Source organism: Bison bison, unplaced genomic scaffold, assembly GCF_000754665.1.
Source record: "Bison bison bison isolate TAMUID 2011002044 unplaced genomic scaffold, Bison_UMD1.0 scf7180017864249, whole genome shotgun sequence".
NCBI lineage: Eukaryota > Metazoa > Chordata > Mammalia > Artiodactyla > Bovidae > Bison > Bison bison.
In genome coordinates this window covers 2,762,561-2,785,602 of record NW_011494821.1, presented here as the reverse complement: position 1 = coordinate 2,785,602, position 23,042 = coordinate 2,762,561, and the positions used below count along the sequence as shown (strand labels likewise).

General features: G+C 46.3%; 1 protein-coding gene across 1 annotated transcript in view; it reads right to left on the bottom strand.

The window, feature by feature from the left end:
- The window catches only part of ITGAE (integrin, alpha E (antigen CD103, human mucosal lymphocyte antigen 1; alpha polypeptide)), a 61,038-nt gene that overhangs the window by 34,543 nt on the left and 3,453 nt on the right, over window positions 1–23,042 (bottom strand). The window contains exons 2-4 of the mRNA XM_010847474.1: window positions 8,830–8,950; window positions 1,658–1,749; window positions 131–198 (exon numbers count right to left, since the gene is read on the bottom strand). Coding sequence (XP_010845776.1) covers window positions 131–198; window positions 1,658–1,749; window positions 8,830–8,950 — 281 coding nt within the window. The remainder of the gene's footprint in view (window positions 1–130; window positions 199–1,657; window positions 1,750–8,829; window positions 8,951–23,042) is intronic.

Genomic DNA, 23,042 nt, shown 5'->3' with positions numbered 1-23,042 from the left:
TGATCAATGATATACCTGGGCTCAGCCCTGAGAATAGCACACCAGCCAGGACTAGTATCCACAGGGGTCAACCACAGGGGTCACCACCAGCTCCCCGAGGCCCTCCATCCCCTATGCCACGCACACTCACCAGAACACCGTGGTGGTTCCGGACAGCCGTCACGCCCTGGTACCTCCCCTTTGGGATGGGGATGTGCTCTGAAACAGTGAAGCCCAGGTAAGGGGGGAGGGATGCTGGGAGGCAACCCAGGAGCCAAGGCTGAGGCCACAGGGCCGTCTTGGTCAAGGCCCCATGAGGACCAGCTGGCCACTCAGAGCAACCTCCAGAAGCTGGATGGGGGAGCCTTCAAGGACAAGCCTCTCCCCCAGGCTCCTTCAGCGTCTCGTTCAACACGTGCCCCATGATGTCTGCTCTATGCTTGGCCTGTGACAGATGGTGATAGGGATCCAGAAACACTGAGACCTGCTGCTGGTCCTCAGGGGCTCCTGGGCTGGTGGGCAGGCAGGTAGAGAAGCAGCAGCTGGCATGTGTGTGCAGCACGGGGGAGGAGGGCAAGAGGCTGAGGGACTGGCCGAGAGTCTGATGAACCCTCCCCTCGCCAGGTCCCATCCCTGGGGAATCTTATTGCCCCACAACTGCAGGGGCAGAAGTGTAGCTCCTTCCCCTCCCTCCCCACTGTGGACCTCAGCAGACTCTCATATTTGAGTCACAGGATCACTCAGCCACCGTGCTGGACCATGTTCCCTTCTGAGGCAGAGATGGAGGCTGTTCAACACAGGGCCTCCCTCACAGTCTAGGACTCCACCCAACACTGCCGAGTGGTCATCAGCAAAGATGGGCCTTCAGCCGGACTGGGTGGGTGGTGAGTGTTTGGTCAATGACTGAATGAGGTCCATTCCTTTGTTCATTCAAACAGCATTATTGAGCACTTAATATATGGCAGGCCGCATGCATTGGAAAAGACCCTGATGCTGGGAAAGATTGAAGGCGGAAGGAGAACGGGACGAAAGAGGATGAGATGGTTGGATGGCTTCACCAACTCAATGAACGTGAGTTTGAGCAAGCTCTGGGGGATGGTGAAGGACAGGGAAGCCTGGCGTGCTGCAGTCCATGGGGCTGCAAAGAGTTGGACACAATTTAGCGACTGAACAACAGCAATATGCTGGACGACAAGATGGCCACGGTTAGATGGGAGCGGGAAGGCTTGGGTCCCACTGAGGTGCAATGAGTTGGGGTAGGTGGGTTTTGGAATCAAGTGGAGTTGGGTTCGCATCTTTGGTACTACCCAGATATGTGATGTTAGTCATACTGGAAACCAGAGGCCTTCTCTGAACTGTAGCTTCCTCTTCTGTAAAAGGCTGTGGTTTTGAGAATTAAAAGTACACGAAGTACATAAAAGAGTGTCAGGCGACATGGTGAACACTCCATACATTTTCGATTTCATTTTCATTGTTAGAATTGGATCTGGAAAGATGGGTTAGGGGTTAGGGTTGGGTAGAGATGGGATTGGGCACCAGGGGGGAAGGCTTGTTGCTGCGGAGTCTATGGTGGAGGGACCGGATTAGGTGGGGCCGGGGCTGGAATGATTGGCCTGGATGAGTGGGATTCCTGGAAAGGAGGTCCTGGGAGTATTCCCTGGAGTGGGGGCTGACTTACCTACTGGTTGGCAGTGGAGCTCATCCTGGATGAGAGAGCACTGATGCAGGGGCTTTGCTGTTCGGCTGGTTCTGGGGCTGGTGACCAGGAGCCTGAGCAAAAGAGTTGAGCTTGTCAAGGATCCCCTGTCGCCTCCCCACTGCCCAGGCTCGGTCCTTCCGTTCCAGGCCCAGAGACCCAAAGGCTCCCCATCTGGAAAACGATGGAAAAGACCAGCCCAGGACAGGCAGGCAGGCTCCCAGCCCAGGACAGTGGATCTGCATTTTAAGGGAGGCACGGGCTTTAACCTTCACATGGTTTCCAGCAGGCAATGGCTAAATCCCTCCCCTCTCTGCCTGCTGGCCCACCCTGACAGACACGGGGTGATACTGGTGGTAAATAAAGACTCTCTGCTCTTTGATGGTGGTGGGGGGGGCACCCGGAAGCCACCAGCAGCACAGTTGTTTCTGTTGCCGGCAGTGCTGGCTTCCTAGTGGCTGCTGGGGGGGTCTGCCCCCACCTGGCTTCAGTGACCGTGCTTCCTGAGAAGAGCATTCTAGTGCCCCTCTCTCACAGGGGCTGGTCAGAACTGGAGGTTCTGGGCACCTCGGCCTGGTTAAGGAAGCCTCAGGAGATGTGATTCCCGATGGCAAACTCTGCCCCCGACCCAGAGCCCAGAGAGACACAGAGACAGCGTCGGCCTGAATATTCTCGGTGTCCATGCCACCCAGGGAGGATAAGAGCTGCCCCTGGCAGGGAGGTCTCTCTGTCTTAAGGGCTGTGAGTAGGGGGCACTGGGGAAGGGTAACAGGGAAGCAAGTCCAGGGTTTTACACCAAGGGCAGTGCGAAGCCACAGAGGGCTTTATGAAAGGGAACCACACGCTTAGACAGGTCATGATGAGCCATGGTGGGCCGGGGGCCAGAAACAAGGTTAGGTTGCCACTTCCTCACCTCTTGTTACCTGACATTTTAGGAAGTTATGAAAGATTCTCACTTTATCTTTCATGGTTGACAGGATAATAATAAAATCTATAATGGGTGTGTGCCCTCCCCAGCTTATCCCAAGCTGACTTCCACCCTGATAGGACTCCTGTCAAGGTCAGCAGTGGTCCCCACATTGCCAAGCCCAAGGGACACCTTCCTGTCCTCGTCTTCCTAAGGGCCCATCTCCCCCTTGAACCACTTTCTTCTGGATTTCCCCTGACCTTCCTCACTATTCCTTCTCCTAATCCTTGGCTTGTTCCTTTGCTGTCTGACTTCTAAATGTCACCTGCGCTGGGTGGGTCCCTGTATTCCTCACCACACACTCTCCCTATTGATCCCCTCCAATCACTGGCTTCAATACACCTACAGATGCTGACATCCCCATCTTTATACCTGCAATTCTAGGATTCCTCCACCAGCAGCCAAATGAAGGACTTCCCTGACAGTCCAATGGTTAAGACTCTGTACTTTCAATGCAAGGAGTGAGGGTTCAATCCCTGGTCAGGGAACTAAGACACCACATGCTGTGTGGCACAGCCAAAAAACAATAAAAATAAGAATAAATACAAATTAGCTTCACCCTTGGAAAAAAGAAGAAAAAAAGCCAGATGAGCATAGCTATAGAAAATAGAATAATGACCCTTCCACTCCCAGAGAAGTCCATGTCCTAATTCCCAGAACCCACAAATAAGCTACTTTTTATGGCAAAAGGCACTTTGTAGATGTGATTAAGTTAAGGATCTTGTGACAGTTTATCCTGGATTATGTGAGTAGGCCCAATGTAATCAGGCTTTCCCGATGGCTCAGCAGGTAAAGAATTTGCCTGCAGTGCAGAAGACACAGGAGATTCAGGTTCAATCTGAGAGTCGGAAAGATCCCCTAGAGGAGGAAAATGGCAGTCCACTCCAGTATTTTTGCCTGAAAAATCCCATGGACAGAGGAGACTGGTGGGCTACAGTCCAAAGCATCGCAAAGAATCGTACATGACGGGGCGACCCAGCATGCACATCAGTGTAACCACAGGGGTCCTTATCAGAGGGAGGCGCTGCTGGCCTTAAAGATGGAGGAGGGGCCACAAGCCAAGGGGTCCAGGCAGTCCCTCAAAGCTAAAAGAAGTGAGGGTACAGATAGATTCTCCTCTTGAGCCCCTAAAGGAACAAAGCCCTGCCAACTCCTTGATTTTAGTTCAGTAAGACCCGTGAAGGACTCTGACCTTCAAAACTTTAAGATAATAAATTCTTTTTTTTTTTTTTCCTTTTTGGCCACAGGGCACGTGGGATCTTAGTTCCCTGACCAGGGGTCAAACCTGTGCCCCCTGCATTGGAGAGGCAGAGTCTTAACCACTGAACTGTGGTTTCTGTACAAATGTGTACTGTTCTAAGCCACTTAAGTTTGTTGTGAGTTTTTAACATATTTATTTGGCTGTGTTGGGTCTTGATTGCTATATGTGGGATCTTTTGTTGCCGAACATGGACTCACTAGCCGTGGCTTGCAGGCTCAGTAGATGTGGCACACAGGTTTAGTTGCCCCACAGCGTGTGGGATCTTAGTTCCCTGATCAGGGATTAAACCCTTGTCCCCTGCACTGGAAGGTGGATTCTTAACCACTGGAGCACCAGGAAAGTCCCACATTTGTGGTGACTTTGTTATAGCAGCCCTAGGAAGTAATAAATAACCTACTGCCCAAAGTCTAACACGTCTCTCAAATTTAGAATGTCCAAAACAGAACTATGGTCTTGTCCTCCTGCGCCTGAACTGAACCTTTCCATCTCCCCGCCACGGATGCATGTCACCCCTGACCACCACGTTCTGGAGTCCGAGGCCTGGGGGGCCCCCTTGCTTCATTCTTTCACTCATCCCCTCCATCAAATGCATCAGTAAACCCTACTGGTTTTTCCTCCAAATTATATCTACAGAACATCTCTTCTCTCTGTCTCCCCTGCCACCATCATCTCGCCTGATGTGTAGTAATAGCCTCCTAACTATTATTTCTTTTTTAAAATTCAGTCTTGTAAATTACACCACATCACTCCCCTACATCAGCAACCTCCCATGTCCTTAGAAAGAGAGTCTGCCCATACCCCTCGCTGCAGCCAACAGGGCCTTGCACCATCTAGCACCTTCCCCAACCCTGAGACTCCCCTCCGGCTCCTTCGCTCCTCAAGCTCTAGCTCCACACGGGCTGGCTGCTGTTCCTAGGCTGCACCCAGCTCTTTGCTGGCTTGGGCCTTCTGCCTTGCTGTCCCCTACTTTCCCCAAACCTGGCCCATTCTCATTCCTTGGCCTCGCTTAACTGTCACAAATGCTTTCTCCAACCAGCCTCACATCACAACCCAGTTTCTCTGCTTTTTATCAGCCCATTCATTCCCTTCCCAGAACTTGTCCTGTTTGATGGCATCCTGTTCACTTTTTTATTGTTTATTATCTCTCTCTCCCCCTAGATGATACGTTCCCCAAGGATCTTATCTATCTTGTTTGTTGTATTATTTAAGGCGCCTGGAATGTGGCACCTCTGTAGAGCAGGGGCTTGGTAAATATTTGTTGAGTGATGATTGAATGACTGTCCAGGCAGCAGGTGAGGGGGCCAGTGTAGGGTGAGGTTGAGGAGGGCCGCATGCAGCTCAGCTCTGTGGGCTTAAATCTGAGCCCCCAGATTAGGTTGCCTGCTCAGCAACCTTGCCTCTTTCCCAGACCCTGCCCAGCCCGAGCCTCAGCCCTGGGCCCAGCACCTTATTCTCTGCTCCCCCACAAAGGTGGGCTCAGAACTGGGCTCTAACCCAGACCACATTTTGGTGCTGTAGGTGCAGCCTAGAATAGCCTCAGGTCTCCTTCCTTCTTTAGGCCTTGGCGCAAGCTGTTACTTCCGCTTGTGGTGCCTTTCACCTCCTTTTCCTGCAGAACAGTCTTCCTAAATACCAGTTCGTCAAAAAGCCTTCCCCAAAGAAGGAGCACCTTGACCCTTTCCAAGCCTTCTAGGAAGCCCCCACTCCTGGACACCTACGCTTATCCCCGACTTTTGTTCCCACGTAGACTGTGAGTTCTGGTGGGACTACCACGTACAGTTGCACACGTTGCACACTGCAGAACCCAAGGTTGCCTTCATACCATAGTCGTGCAGTGCCGTGGCCTGGGGCCCAGTCTGAGCTGCTTCTGCTGCTCACCCCTTTAACCAGCCCCTCCATGGTGGGTGGTCTCTTGATCTACAGGTTTATCCACCAAGAGACTGGCAAACTAAATTCTAACTGACTTTACCATCAGCTGATAGCCCCAGAGACCCTATTACACCTGGGCTGAGTGCAGCCCATCTCCTACCTTCACCCAGCTCTCACTCAGAGGCTATTCCCATACTTCCCGTGTGAAGTGAAAGTGAAGTCGCTCAGTAGTGTCCGACTCTTTGTGACACTTTGGACTGTCAGGCTCCTCCATCCATGGAATTTTCCAAGCAAGAATACTGGAGTGGGTTGCCATTTCCTTCTCCAGGGGATCTTCCTGACCCAGGGATCAAACCCGGGTCTCCAGCGTTGCAGGCAGACGCTTTTACCATCTGAGTCACCACACTTATATCCCATTCCACCTACTGCCGCAGCCAAGTCCATGATGCTGCCAGCTCTGGCTGTTACATCTTACAGAGAAATGACATGAGGGAAAGAGGGGACACATCATCCTTGCCCAGGGACCCCAGCTAGTTCCTCTGTGGCCCAGACGGCCAGAAATGCATTTCCTGCCCTGTGAGCAGCCCGTGGTCTCAGGCTCCAAGGTTTGAAACCCAGAAGTGCCTCCCACCACATCCTCCTCCCCTGCACGTTCAAACCTGTGAGCCCCTCTCTGCTTCAACAGGTGTTCAGGGAGGTTTTCTTGAGCCCAAGAGCGCTCTTCCCCCAGCCCTGAGGTGGGAGGTGGGGTGGCTCAGAGCCTTCTGCTCTGGGAACTTCAAAGACCCCTCCTCCGCTGTGGCCTTTTGACTTGGCTTCTGAGAGAGAGGGGTTAAAGTCTGTTGGGCCTGAAGTGGGTGTGGTGAGGGCCTTGCTGGGGTACTGGTGGGAGGGGGGCTGGGCAGGAGACAGTCACAGATAACTCAGGCTGAAACCCAGCCTTGAGCTGGGGGAGCAATCAGAATGTCAGGCACTGCAAACTTTGTTAAAACTGAACGCTGACCCAGTGCAGAAGCCATGATCTAGCAATTCCACAGCTGGGCTCCCCGGTGTTTGATTAAAAAAGATGCCCAGTGAAAGAAAATGCAGAGCTGCGCTGGTTGTCATAGGCCAAGGAAACTGCCAGAACACCTCTCATCAGCACTGTTCCCACAAGGGAAAACTCTAGCAATGGCAATGGGTACCACTGCCACAGGGAAGGCTGACGAAATTCCTAGACTGGGTGTTGAGGGAGAGAAGCCTGACTGTCATCTTGGCGACCACAGGGGACGTTGGAGGGTGTGTCGTGACCCTTGACTGCAAAACTTCTAAAACCAGACATGTCTCTACATACCACCACTACCTCCAGTTGATAGAATCCACATTTGATCGACTTGCTTATTGTCTACCTTCCTTGAGCATAAGGATTTGTGTCTGTTTTGTTCACCACGGTACCCTCAGGGCCTGGCACACAGTAGGTGCTCTGTATGAATGCTTGTGAAAGGACTCTGGTGGTCCAATGGGTCCAATGCAGGGGGCCCGGTTTCCATCCCCAGTCAGGGAATCAGATTCCACATGCTCCAAGGAGAAACCCCACATGCCGCAACTAAAGACTGGCACGGCCAAATACATAAATATTTTTAAAATAAATAAATGCTTGTGGAGTGAAGTGCCGTGGTATAAATCATTCTACAACCTGCCTTCTCCATTTTACAATATGTTTTGAGATTGACTCAGTTCATAACCATTGCACTCAATTCATTCATTTTACCAGCTTTTGGTATCACATTAGGTGATTCACACCTTATTTCTTTCACTTTCCAATGATGCTTATTTCAAAACAGCATCACAATCGATACCTCTACGAGTATCCGAGAATACCCCTGGGGTTGGTATCTAGGGGTGGGATCCCCAAGTCAAAGGCTATGTGCATCCTCAGACCTGCTTGATACGACAAAATGATTCACCCGGGAGATGATACCAACTCGCATTTCCACAAGTCCCTCCTTCACCACATCCTGGCCAACAGAATGTTGTCAGACAAAATGTTTTGCTTATCTGTTGGGTGGGTATGGATGATATGTTTAAAATACAAAGTGATGTGTATTGATCTTAAACTTAGCCATCAGTTCAATTCAGTGAACTTCCTGATGTTCAAGCTGGTTTTAGAAAAGGCAGAGGAACCAGAGATCAAATTGCCAACATCCGCTGGATCATGGAAAAAGCAAGAGAGGTCCAGAAAAACATCTATTTCTGCTTTATTGACTATGCCAAAGCCTTTGACTGTGGATCACAATAAACTGTGGGAAATTCTGAAAGAGATGGGAATACCAGACCACCTGACCTGCCTCTTGAGAAATCTGTATGCAGGTCAGGAAGCAACAGTCAGAACTGGACATGGAACAACAGGCTGGTTCCAAATAGGAAAAGGAGTACGTCAAGGCTGTATATTGTCACCGTGCTTATTTAACTTATATGCAGAGTACATCATGAGAAACACTGGACTGGAAGAAACACAAGCTGGAATCAAGATTGCCAGGAGAAATATCAATAAACTTAGCCATAAATTGTGTCAAACCCTTAACGTGCATTAACTCAGACAGTCTTTGCAACAACCCTGTAAAGTAGGAAAATATCACCCCCATTGCAGAGATGAGAAACTGAGGCTGGGGGTTGAGTGTCTTGCTATAAATACAGAAAGAAGCTGTCGCCCAACCACGGCGGCCAGACCCACAGCCCCGGCCTCGCTCGTAACCACTACGCCCGCCTGCCTCATAATTTCCATTAAAAAAAATATTTTTTTGTCACTGCCCAAAATTTCTATATTGAGCATGTGTTACTTTTGTAAGAGACAAAAGAGAGGTAGTTAGTTTCCCCCTCCTCCACCCCAGGAGAGGCCAGAGTGAGGTCAGGGGCCAGCCTGCAAGGACTGACCCTGGGCTCATGGCCTCTCCCCTGCATGCCCTTCTGAAAGGGGTTCTCCCAAGCTGTGGAGTGGGGTGCCACAGCCTTGTCTGGGGCCTTCTCCAGCTCTCCGAGGACCCTTCGGTCCCCACTGCCCATCCCCTATCTGCTCACCAGGTCTTCTTGGTGCTGGAGTCCTGATGCAGAAGGGAGCTAAGCACATAGGGGTCGCCGCCCTCAGGAGTCACCCAGGTCCGGACCACATCCACATTGAAGGCGGCCAGGGGAGCCAGGCCTGAGGGGGAAAGAAGAACAATTAACAGGAGAGGCATGTTATTCCGTCACCTCCCACCATGCTATTATCCCCACTTTAAAGATGGGAAAAGCAGGATTCCCAGGGATTTTTGTTTTTTGTTTTTTTTTTTTCATAAGAATGGGACTGGAACACAGGCACATCTAACCCAGAACCCTTGATCCTCCAGCTAAACCAAGCTGTGTCTGTACCAAGGATCCCTGCCCCAGGAGGTCTTCTTTTTTTTTTTTTCCTTTGGCCATGACTTGTGGCATGCAAGATTTTAGTTCCCTGAGCAGGGATCAAATTAGTGCTCCTTGCAGTGGAAGGGTAAAGTCTTAACCAGGGACAGTCAGGGAAGTCCCCCGCCCCCACAACCCCCCGCTCATCAACCAAGGGTCTTTTTCTATAGGAATAGGACTGGAATGCAGGTGTGTCTGACCCAGAACCCCTGACCCTCCTACTAAACCAAGCTATGTTGGCACCAAGGCCCCCTCCTCCAGGAAGCCTTCTGTGGTTCTGTCCCAGAGCACTTCCCACCTTCTCACACCTCCCACTGTTCACTTTCTGTACCTGCCTCAAAGCACATGCTCATCACTGTGTCAGGTACCAAAGTTAAAATAGACTATGGGCCCAATGGAGAGGATCTGCTTACATTCTGTCTACATACACCTCCATCAATTGACCCAAGAGAAAAGATACGTCCTCAAAAATACCTATTTGTAACAGTCCCAAACTGGAGCAACCCAAATGACCATCTGCTGGGGGATGGATAAAAGGATATTTTCAGACAATGAATACTATTCAGAAGTAAATAGAAACAGACAATTGACATGGACAACAAGATGGGTGAATCTTCCCTGGTTGGTCCATTGGCTAAGACTCTGAGTTCCCAGTGCGGGAATCCAGGTTCAGTCCCTGGTCAGGGAACTACATCCCACATGCTGAACTAAGAGTTCCCACAACTAAAGATCCCATGTGCTGCAAGTAAGACCAGGCACAGCTGAAATGAATAGAGAAAAATAAATATTAAAAAACTGTAGCAAAAAATATTGCCTGGAGTAGTGAGAGTTGGGGTGGGAATTAACTGAGAAGGGGCAGAGAGGAGCTTTTTGGGGTGTTGGAAATAGCCTACATCTCTATAGGCATTTGGATTACAAAGACATGAATTTGTCAAAAATACATCAAATGTTGCACTTAAAATTTGTGTGCCTCACTATGTAAATTTTACCTCAAAAAAAAAAAAAAAAGAACCATAAGCAAATATTGAATTCTAGTTAACATGTATGCTGAAATGTTTAGGGATAAACTGTGCTGATGCCTGCAATTTACTTTGAAATGCATCAAAATGTAAGCCGGCTTGATGGGTGGATAGCTGGATATATATATGGATGGTAATTTACATAGAGGTGGATATAAATAAATGTTTTTACATACATTAATTACAATTGTCAACATTTTGTTGTATTTACGCTCTCACACATATTTTACATATATGTGATACACAAAAGTATATTGCTGGGAACCAGCGTGAGGAACTCCGCCCGTGGCAAAGGTCATGAGGAAGGAGGCTCGGCGTACGCAAAGGCGGGATCGAACCTCAGGAGTCCCCCTGGAAATTCTCGAGCATCTACCCTCAAAACCAGAGTCTGCCCACTTTCTGCTTTGTGCTCTCACCTACACCTCTGACTTTACGGGGGGCTGTCCCCCACTACCTCTCTTTGAAAAAATTAACTTACAGCTCCAGTTAATAAAGTTCCTGGGTGTGATAGTGTTTCAACCTACAAACTCCTTTGGAAGTCCTCTAGCCTGCCTGAATGGCCACATGTGATTGCTCAGAGCCTCCCAACTGTGAGAGGCATGAGATGTTCTAAACTGTCTAAATACAGAGTCCTTTGAGCAGTTAAAAGATTGATTAGAAATTGTATTGGTGAAGGGTTTTTCACTTGTTGGGCCAATGTTTGCTGCTAAGTCTCCATATCCCTTACCTACTGTGTCCCTGGCAGTGTATTGATTAATATAATTGGTGTAAGTAGTAGCTTTAATGTTTGTAACCTTGGACCCTTGAGTTAATTCTTTTTCTTGTTATAGCCCACCACACCTTTGCCCTGTAGGAATGCAACTTTATCTAATGCTTTTGGAGGGTGGCGCCTGACTAATCACCTTTAGAGAAAAATAAGTTTTCTGAAGAAAGGGTCTTAAAATGTTAACAGGCCTCTGGGCCAGAAGATGATGCAAATCACCTAAACTTTTGCATATGATAAGTTTGCAGGAAGAAAGCCTGGCTTACTGCATGACTCCACCCCTTCCCCCATTATCCTCTATGCATAACTTAAGGTATAAAAACTACTTTGGAAAATAAGGTGCGGGCCTTGTTCACCGAAACTTGGTCTCCCCATGTCGTTCTTTCTCTCACCTTCTGGCTGAATTATTCAGCCTCTTTTCTCCACTAAATTTTCTCACTGAGCTATCCTTATTTAACCACTCTTTATATCTTTAATTAACATTTAAACAAGCTGTTGTTTCCTGATCGCTGAAGTCGGCTCCCCTTCGAAACCCCTGACTCCACCGGGGCTGGACCTCGGCAGTATATATATTGTAAAATCTGTACATTGTCAAGTTGTTAGGGGAAGCACACTGACTGAAACCGCCTACCCTGGCCAGGCACCATAGTAACCATTGGCATGAGTTGTTTTATGACAGGAGATCCTGGTAAGGAATACGGAACTAATAAGCCACCACCAACCACAAGAGTCCAGGAAAGGTCAAAAGGAGACACCGCGTGTCCGTCCACTTCCCACAACCCGTCTCGCCAGCATCCATCTTGGCCGAGCGGTGCGTGCACCACCAGGAAAGACGCTGGATTAGAATGATTGGCCAAAGACCACCCGGAAACTAATCCCATCACCATAAAATCCGAGACTGCGAGCCACGCGGCAGAGCAGTTCTCCTGGGTTCCCGTACCCTACTGCTCTCCACCCGGGTGCCCTTTCCCAGTAAAATGTCTTGCTTTGTCAGCACGTGTCTCCTCAGACAATTCTTTTCCACGTGTTAGACGAGAGCCCGCTCCTGGGGCCCTGAAAGGGGGCCTCCCCCTTCCTACAACAAAGTCAGTCATATGTGGTTGTCCACTGCACAAGGTTTTCAACTTTTCTCTATGTTTGGAAATTCTTCACTAAAAATGTGGGGGCGAAACTCGGGGAGGCAGAATTGATATGGATAGATTGCTCCCCAAAGAGGCTGTGCCAATTTGTACTCCAGCAACAAAATGGAAGGCCTACTTCCCACAGCATTGCTTGAGCTGACTGTGCAGACCTCTTCATCCTTGTTTTAAAAGAGTATCTCATCATTTGCTTCCAAAACTACTTTTTAATTAGGAGTGAAGTCAAGCCTCTTATTATAAGCTGTTTTCTGTCTATTCATGTACATTACCCATCTTAAAGAGGTCTTTATTGTTTTCTTTTTCATTCTTTTGGCCATACAACATGGCATGTGGGATCTTTAGTTCCCTGACCAGGGATTAAATCCTCACCCCCCTCACAGTAGAAGTTTGGCGTCCTAACCACTGGACCACCAGGGAAGTTTTCTTATTTAATATACAAGAGCTTTTTTTCCCCAAAAGAAATTGTCAACGTGTCACTTAGGTATTTGTTCGACTTCCTTATATTTTTTCCCAAACCTACATTTATTATGTAGTCAAATTATTTTTCCTGTGTCACACTTTCCCACCAGAGATTATTTTTTTAATTCACTCTTATTTTCTCCAGTATGTTATTTGTTTCATTTTTTAATGCTTGCATCTTTGATTCATCTAGACTTTTTTCTTTTGGCTGTACCATGAAGCTTGTGGGGTCTTAGTTCCCTGACCAAGGTTCAAACCCATGTCCCTTGTAGTCCGAACCCCTGGACTGCCATGAAAGTCCCTAGATTTTATTTTTGCATATACCCAGCTTTCGTTTTTCTTCCCCCCAAATGAAATTGTCCCAGCATTCCTTCTCAAATAGCTTATATTATTCCCATAGGTTTGAAACACCACTTTATCATTCTCAGAATTCTCACATGCAATTTGGTGTCCCCAGGGACTCAGTTCTGCCCCACTGACCTCACTTTCTCCTGCTTGAACACATTCATTAGTCTCCTGCCTTTCTCTTTCCAGATTTGTCCCTCCAGGTACATCCTTTCCATACCAGTAGTCAGAAAGAATTTTCAAAAGCATGGTTTGACCGTGCTGTGCCACTGCTTAAAATTACAATATATGTTTGCATGGGAGAAAAAGGCAAAGTGAAGCTCAGTCTATAGACTTACCTGTTCAAATACCCCTCAATTAACAACTTTTTGTCACAATGGCTCTTGACAAGCTATGCCACTTCTTGAGTTTCGCTCAATTTTTTTTGTTTTTGCTTTGGCCACACCCCACAGCTTGCAGGATCTTAGTTTTCAACCAGCGATTGAATGAAGGACCACGGCAGCTAAAGCACCAATTCCTAACCACTGGACTGCTGGGGCGCGCCCAGCCATGCCACTTAAAAAAAGGACATTCCTTTTTTCTGTGTTGATACAATGGTTTTTTTCACCCCTGAATACACCAAATAAACATGCTATAAGGAAGTGTATTCTGACATTACATTTTCAGTCAAAAACATATGCACCAATTTACTTACATGAGAGTTTCTTAGCCCAACAATATCATAGGAAACAAATCTGCATTGCTTGCCATGTTTGAAAGTGTGAAAGTGAAAGTGAAGTTGCTCAGTTGTGTCTGACTCTTTGCGACCCCATGGACCATAACCTACCAGGCTCCTCTGTCCATGGGATTTTCCAGGCAAGAGGACTGGAGTGGGTTGCCATTTCCTTCTCCAGGGGATCTTCCCGACCCAGCGATTGAACCTGGGTCTCCCACATTGCAGGCAGACGCTTTACCATCTGAGCCACCAGGGAAGCCCCAAGTTCGGGTAAACCTCATATACTTTGTTTTGCATATGTATGCCCATTGAGGAGGCTGAAGAGATACTGTCTTCTATGATTCTACAGGCTACTGAGTGCACAAGCTGTTTCCATGTGTCTTGAAGTGATTTTAAGGTTTAGTATTTATTTTGGCCTCAAAATATTTCTCTGTGACTTTATTTTTAAAGGGAGTTTGAATGTAAGATAGCCATAGGTCCCCAAAAGTTAAAAAACAGTAAAGAAGTGGTACAGAAAGGAAAATGTACTTTTTTAGTAACGACCCCCTCACACCCATCCTCCACCACCCACCCCTGAGTCTTCCTTTCCTCCTCTAATGAGGACAGCAAGCCTTCATTACAATAAGTTGTATCTGTAAATGGCAATTTTATATTCAAATGATTGGGTTTTTAATATATACTTGTTTTGTTTGTAAATTTATAAAATTTTCCATCATTAAAAGTTATTTAGATATTGGGGTGGCTGGAATGCATCACAATTTTTCATTTGAAAAACTGATGGAAGTTTTTTTTTTCCCCCCAATTAATGGCTTTTCACTTGGCAGTAGAGATTTTAGGAACAAAGTAAAATCCTTAAGCAACAGACAGGTATAAACTATTCTTTTAACTAAAGAAGAGAAGGAAATACAAAACTTACGACTATGTGGTTCTTCACTCCTAAGGAAGATATAACCACTTTAAATATGTATGTCTCCAATAACATTACTTCAAACTATACAAAGCAAAAATTGATTGAACTAAAAGATTTAACAAGTCTTTCATATTAGGTAGACCAAAAAAAAGCAAAAAACCAAATCCAGTAAGTATTTAGAAGATCTGAACAACACAATTAACAAACTTGATATAATCGACTAACAGAATATTATAGCCAACAATGGCAAAGTAAACATTTTTTTCAAGTACACATGAAATATCAAAATTGACCATAAGTGTGCCGGGTCATAAAATAAACCTCAGTACGTTTCAACGGATTGACATAATCCAGAGTATGTTCTCTGACTATAGTAGAATTAAACTAGAAATCAATAACAAAAAGAAAGCAAGAAAAATCTGAACTTCTTGGAAAATAAGCAATGTACTTCTAAATAATGTAAGGTCAAAAATGGAGACCTTACTAAATGAGAATTAAGATAGGACAAATCAAAACTTGTGTGATACAGTTAAAGAAGTGCTTAGAGGAAACATACAGCATTGTATGCATATGTTTAAAAAAAAAGAAAGAAAAACTGAAAACTAGTTATCTAATATTCCATCTCAAAAAGCTAAATGGAAACCAAATCAAACTCAGAGAGAATACAGGAAGGAATAAAGATATGAGCATATCGATGAAATAGAAAACTAACCTACATAGAGAAAATCAAAGCTTGGTTTTTAGAAAGAGTAATAAAACTGATAAACCTCTAGCAACACTGATTAAGGAAGAAAAAAAAAGAGAGAGAACATAGAAATTACCAATATGAATGAAAAAACTACATCAGAACACATCCTAAGACATTCATGAAATAAGAGGATGGTATATACCACTTAGGGCTTCCCAGGTGGCTGTGATGGTAAAGAACCCACCCGCCACTGCAGAAGACATAAAAGAGATGCAGGTTTGACCCCTGGGTCAGGAAGACCCCCTGGAGGAGGGCATGGCAACACACTCCAGTGTGTTTGCCTGGAGAATCCCATGGACAGAGGAAACTGATGAACTACAGTTCATAGCCCAAATAAAGGCAGCCAAATAAACAAATAAAATGAAATTGATTAGTTAAAAAAAAAAATCCTAGCAAGTTATTGTGGGGAGGGGGGAGATGTTAGCAAGCCATTTAAAAAATTTATGTGAAAATGCAAAGGGCAATATAATTATGACTGATTCGAGTTCTAGGGCAGAAACCAACACAACTCTACAAAGCAATTTTCCTCCAATTAAGAAATAAATTAATTTTTTAAACAAGAAAGACAGAGCTGACATTAAAAAAAAGAAGAGAGAAAGAAACACAATGGGCAAGAATAGTCAGGTACTCCTGAAGAATAAGAATAAAATTTTTGGATTTATCATTCATCAATATTATAAACTTACAGTTATTAAAACAGAATTATATTGGCATAAGGATAGACAAATAGATCAATGAAACAGAGAGCCCAAAAACATATAGTCACTTGATTTAGGACAAGGGTGACAGTAAGGAACAGTGGTGAAAGAATGATCTTTTAAATACATTGGATTGGGTCACTTGGATATCAACATTGAAAAAAATTATAGACACAAAAAATCAATTCCTGATGAACTGAAGATTTAAATGTGGGTTTAGATGGACCATATATCTAACTATGAAAAGTGAAATAAGAAAGCTTTTAAGAGAAAACAAAGGACCCTAGGTTAGACAGATACTTTTTAAACAGATCACAAAAAAACACTAGCTATAAAGAAAAGCATTGATAAGCTGAACTTCATTAGACTTAAGAACTGTTTATCAGAAGACATCACTAAAAGACGAGAGAGGCAAGCCACAGAGAGGAGATGTTTGCAATACAAGCATCTGACCACAAATCAGTATGAAAAAGGCATGTAAGCTAACAGAAAGAAGGACGTTTCACAAAAGAGACTATCCAATGTCCAGTAATCATGAGAAGTCATCATTATACTTCACAGAAGGGCAAACTGAGATTGTGTGATGCTGAAACAGCGCAAGACCTTATGGGTCCTTGCCCCCCACCCTGGCACCTCTGCCTGCCTTTTGTCTGTGGAAAACTTTAGTCAAATAGTTTTATCCGAGAAGTGAGAAAGGCAGAATCAAAGGGAAACTGTCAAAGGAGACTAAATAATAATAACGTAGTCATTAAGCATAGTCAAGGACCTTTAATTCTTTCTCAAGGGCTATAGGTAATACTCTGAGCCATGTCCTGGGAGCTGTCTTCTAGCTACACCAGGCAGACAAGTTAACTACATGATGACCAGACTGTACCCAGGACAATTCCTGCCACAATTCCAAGAACTGGCCACAAAGAAATGGGAACAAACAGACTCTGGAACTGAAGATTAACTGTACCTAAAACAATCAAGATGACACTGGTCAGACCACTGATGACCAATTTGAAGATGACTATCAGAGCTGACTGCGGTTTCTGCATGTAGCCACCCCCACCACCCCATCCTTCTGTCTATAAAAGCTCCTGCCCCACTGGTTGCCGGGGATGGGGGGGGATTGGACTTTGGACAGACATCCACCTCCCCCCACCCTCCAGCTGCTGGCTTCTGAAATAAAGCAAACTTTCCTTTCCACCTACTTGGCCTGTTCACTGGCTTTTGAGCAGTGAGCAGCCAGACCTCACACATACTCTTTCGGTAAAAATACCACTACATAACCACCAGAATGGCTAAACCGAAAAAGATAATACCAAGTGTTAACAATAACGTAGAGCCACTAGAATAGTCATATACTGCTGGTGGGGGTGTAAATTTGTATAACCCCTTTAGAAAATCGTTTGGCTATTATCAACTACAGCTGAATATATGCATAACTCATGACTAAGCGATTCTAGCCTTAGGCATAAATCCAATAGAAATATGTTCATAAATTCATGAAAAGACATGTACAAGAATGTTCACAGCCTCACTATTCATAATAACCCCAAACTGGAACAACCCACATATCCACCAACAAGCTGCAGTATATTCACCAATGGAATACCCTACAGCAACAAAAATAATTGACGACAAGGTGGGTAGATCTATAAACACAACGTCAGATGAAAAACGCTGGGGACGAAACAGAACATGTATAATTTCATTTAAGTGAAGTTCAAAACAGGCAAAGTAATCCATGATATTAGAAGTCAGGAGGATGGTTACCCTTGGGGGTAAAGTAATGACTGGAGGGTCCATAGGAGGTGTTTATGGATGTCGGTAATGTTCTGTTTCTTGAAATGGGTATCAGCATGTGGATTTGATTTAATTTGAAAATTCACTGCTCTGACTTTGTTTATTTTTGTGTGTGACTTCAAAAAACAGCCTACCTTAAAAAATAGTAATCGCAGGGGTGGGAAGGAATAAATTAGGAGTTTGAGATTAATACACTGCTATACTCCAGTATTCCCGCTTGGCAGATCCCATTAACAGAAGAGCCTGGCGGGCTACAGTCCATAGGGTTGCAAAGAGTCGGACACGAATGAAGCACACATACATAAAATAGATAAACAACAAGGATTTATTGTATAGCACAGGGAACTATATATATATTCAGTATATTGTGATAGCCTATAAAGAAAAAGAATGTATATGTGTAATGTCTTATGGAAAAACCTGAAAGAATTTTTTGGCCAACCCAATATAATGGAATCCTTTTGCTGTACACCTGAAATTAACTCAATATTGTAAATCAACTATAGTTCAATTTAAAAAACAATAATAATTGCAAGTGTCTGAAACATATTTAATATATAAAAATTCCAGGGATTCTTAATGATACTTAAAAGACTTGTTGTTGTTGTTGTTCGGTCGCCAAGTTGTGTCCAAGAGGAAACAAAAACAAAAGAAATCAAAACACTGCATTGCTCACCATTGGCAGTGTAATGAGGGCATTGTCCCCTAACTCTGAAAATCGACTATTAAAGGGAAAGTATTCAACAATCTGCTTGCCTTTCCTGTATGCACTACATTTCAGGGTCACCAAACAGTCTTAGTTGGTGAGAAAAAGTTCTTTAAGGAAGAATCATTACTAACAAATGGGGAAGGAATAATAGAATCATAAAAACAGAATTTTGCAGAACATCCCTGGCAATCCAATGGATTTGGATTTAAGTCTTAATTTGGAGTTAAGACTCCAAGTTTTCAGTGCAGGGGGCATAAGTTCAATCCCTGGTTGGGGAACTACGATTCCACATGTAATGCAGTCAAAAACAAAAAAAGCATACAATTTTGCAAGTCCTAATGAAATACAAAGAGTTGACTTATTGGAAAAGACTCTGATTCTGGGAGGGATTGGGGGCAAGAGGAGAAGGGGATGACAGAGGATGAGATGGCTGGATGGCATCACTGACTTGATGGATGTGAGTCTGGGTAAACTCCGGGAGTTGGTGATGCACAGGGAGGCCTTGCGTGCTGCGATGCATGGGGTCGCAAAGAGTCGGACACGACTGAGCGACTGATCAGATCTGATCTGATCTGAATGAAATACAACAGTTAATTCAGGCCACAATCATCAATGGAAGAAACTACTTGGATGAAAGCTTGATAGAGCGCTTCACAATTAGACTGACACCCCCAGCCCACTAGTTCATCTTAGCACCCCTAAGAGTGGGTCCCCCAGGCATGTGTGCCTCCTAGTGTGACTCCCCAGGAAGAATACTGGGGCCCAAGACTCTGCATTTCTAACAGCTCCCATGTGGTGTCCAGGCTGCCAGTCATCAGACCACACCAAGAAGCAAGTCTTTAAAATACCTCAGCAGAGGAAACCGAAAAAAGGAGCAAGGGAAATGCAGGAAAAATGGCAAAATCCTCCTGATTTTTTTGACTAGGAGTCCCTAACTTGCGGGATCTAATGCCTGATGATCTGAGGTGGAGCTGATGCAATAATAATAGAAGTAAAGTGCACGAGAAATTCAGTGTGCTTGAATCATCCTGAAAACATCCCCTCACCCCAACTGTCCAGAAGAGTTGTCTTCCACAAAACCAGCCCCTGGTGCCAAAAAGGTTGGGGATGGCTGGTATAAAGTGTGCTCGTCAAAAAAAGTTAAACCTGCCTTTACTGAAGGCATTAGCCCTAACTGCCAGGTTTCAGGAAATACAGGGGGTTGAAGGACAAATCACTCTGAGAGGAAGCAAACACGCAAATCTTTCATGAAGATTTATTTGTTCTGCAGGACAAGCGTCAGAGCTCTGCAGTCAAGCAAAGATTTGAAAAGGACACACAGACGCCCAAATGAGCGAGGGGGCCCCTCTAGACTAAGAAAGGCATAGCAACCGCACGTGATGTCTGGGCCTTGTTAGGCTCTTGATCTGAACTCATCAACTGTTAAAAATAGACATGTGGAGACCGTCAGGAAGATTCGAATACAAGCTGAGTATTAGCAAAAGGAGGAGGAGGTGGCAGAGGATGAGAGGGTTAGACGGCATCACTGACTTAATGGACATGAATTTGAACAAACTCCAGGAGATAGTGAAAGGCAGGGGAGTCTGGCGTGCTGCGGTTCATGGGGTTGCAAAGAGTCAGACACAGCTTAGCAAATGAGCAACAACATTAGACATTAACAAAGAATTACTGTTCATTTTGTTAGGTGATGAGAACATTGAGACTGTAAGAGGATATCGCCTTTAAAAATTTATATTGAAGCATTTGAGGGTAAAATGACTGACGGTGGGGATTTTCCTTCAAATAAAGCTTCCAAAGCATGAAAGTGCAAACAGATCACCCAAGGATCTTCTTCTAAATTGTAGGTTCTGATTCAGGACGTGAGGGAGTGGGGCTGAGATCCTAGTCTAACAGGCTGGTAAGTGATGCCAGGCTGCATCTGGTCCTCAGACCAAGCTGTGAGCATCAAGACTTTAACATACTTTGGTAAAGCAAACAAAAAATGACAGCTGAAATCAATGCAGCAGGTGTGACAAGATCTTGATAGCTGGGTCATCTGGGTGATGGGCATATTGGGATTGGGTTTACTAATGTCCTTTTCTTTTGGCCACACCACTCAGCATGTAGGATCTTAGTTCCCCAACCAGGGACTGAACCCATGCCCCATGGAGTGAAAGGGCAGAGGCTTAACCCTTGGACCACCAGGGAAGTCCCCTCGTTTTCTTTATTTCTGTACACACTTGAAACTTTGTTAAAAACCAATCTTCCAAAGGCTGAAGGCGCAGGCTCCCTCTGAGGGGCAGTGTCTGCTTTCACCTTTCAATTCTCATTCCTCTTCCCTGAGCCCGACACAAAATCTGTACTTTATTGCTTTCCCTTTATACCCCTGCCTTGCCCAGAATGATGGGTGGTGACTCATAAAAATATATCATGCGCTAAAATAAAACTTATAAGGATGGGGCAGGTAAAAAAAAACAAAAACTAAAAAGTGAAGTGAGAACTACCCACTTCTTACAAGGAGTGAGTGGAAGGCCTTCTTTCCCCTTTTTTACCATCTGTGTGACTCACAGACATGAATTGAAACCCCCGTGAGAAGTGTAGTCTTCCTTCCCGGACATCCATGATATCTCCCTGCCCAGCCCAGTATCCCCTCTGTCTGCTCTGTTCTCCAGCTGCCTGATACCCCACTTCCTGAACACACTGCATATCTCCCACCACAGGGCCTGTGCACGGCGGCTCCCTCTGCCCCGTGTGCCTTCCTCATCACTCTCCCAGCTCTGTCCCATCCTTTGGGGCCCTGTTCAGGCACTCCCTGCCCCAGGAGCCAACTAGATTCTTGACCAGATTGCCCTTCTGATCTCTGAGCCCCCTCAGCATCCTGGGCTGTCTCTGTCTGGCTCTGACTAAATCCTGTCTGGGTCAGAGTGATCTACGATGAAGTCTGTTTCCCCCAGACAGTAATCTGATCTGTCATCCATGACACCCTCAACCACAAAGTCCCACTTGACATAGTGCCAGGCCCAGATTAGAAACATCAGATAGGGCCAGAGATTTCTGATCTCAACCCCGGTACCCCCATCTTTCGCTTTGTTCAACTGAGGGGTCTTGGCTCAAAATCTCTGAGGGGTGGGAAAGGGGAGGAGACAAGCATAGAGACACTCACGACCACCTTCCTGGACCACCTGCTCTCTTCCAGGCACCATACACAGGTGCTGGGGCTCAGAGAGGTCAGGGGATTGCTTTGTGGCCCATCTGCCCACTGAAATTGGTGTCTGGGGCCCAGGTCTGCCTCATTCTAAGGTCTTCAGTAAAAGCCGGAGGCCCTGGGGACGAGGGTGTTGGTGTAAATTGAGACCAGGCTCCCTGTTGTGCCAGCAGATGAGAACTGGGGCAGAGCTCTGGGTGAGCGAGCTGGTAATTAGGTCAGTGAGAATATGTGTATGTGTGTGTGTGTGTAGATGTGTCAGCTGGTCTGCTGAGAACATGTGCATGTGTGTAGGCTGTGTGTGTGTGTGTGTAGGTGTGTCAATGGGTCTGCTGACCTGAGAACACACGCACGTGTGTGTGTGCATGTATAGATGGGTCAACACACATGCACACGTGTGTAAGCTGTGTGTGTGTGTGTGTGCTAATGTGTCACAGGGTCCGCTGAGCTGAGAACACAAGTGTGTGTGTGTGTGTGTGTGTGTGTGTGTGTAGGTGTGTCAACGGGTCCACTGAGCTCTCTCAGAAGGCCAGCCGGTGCATGGGGTCCACCAGACGTGAGTCACCTTGCTGGAGCAGACTCTACACCCAATCGCTGCCACAGTCCCTTTACCCAGACTGTGCATCCATCAGGGACCCCCCCACCCTTCCCACTTCCCCCCTAGACAGAGAAATGAGCATGAGCCCTGGAAGGAGACAGTGCTTGCTTTGCCACGGAGTCCCTGAAGGACCTGCGGTCACCTCACTGCCGTCTTCTCAGCTATGATGTGGAACCGTGCACACCAGCGGGGCGATGCCCTGCGTAGGGCCCGACATACCGAAGGCTCCGTAGGTGGGTGCTAATGTCAGTGTTATAACCACAGAGGGCCCGCCACGCTCTCTGACGTCTGCTCTCCGGGTGAAGCCCCCCTCTAGTGCTGTCAGAGATGAGAGCCCGGCTGAACCAGAGTCTGTCACCACACCACCCACAGGGCTGCCTTCCCAAGCTGCCTCAGCCACACGGGCCTGCTGAGTCAGACCCCACTCCATCCTGTCAGCCCCACGGCCCCCCACCAGCCCCCCTCTCCCCCATCACACTGGGCTGTTTAAATACACATTCTTACAGTACTGTTCCCAGCTTAGCAAACTGAACCTGGGGGGCATGGTTTCCCCAAATTAAGCAAGAAGCCCGGCCATAGAACTAGGACTAGACTCAGCCATCCTGACGCCCAGCCGAGAGCACCCAGAAAGGTCTGCAGGCTGCCTGTCCCATGGGGCAGCTCACCCTGCGCTCACCCACCTGGGCCTTTAAGTTGAGCCTCATCATCTCAGCCCCAAGCCTCATGCCTGCCCTCCGACTCCCTTCACAGGCTACCTGATGGCCACGGCCAGCAG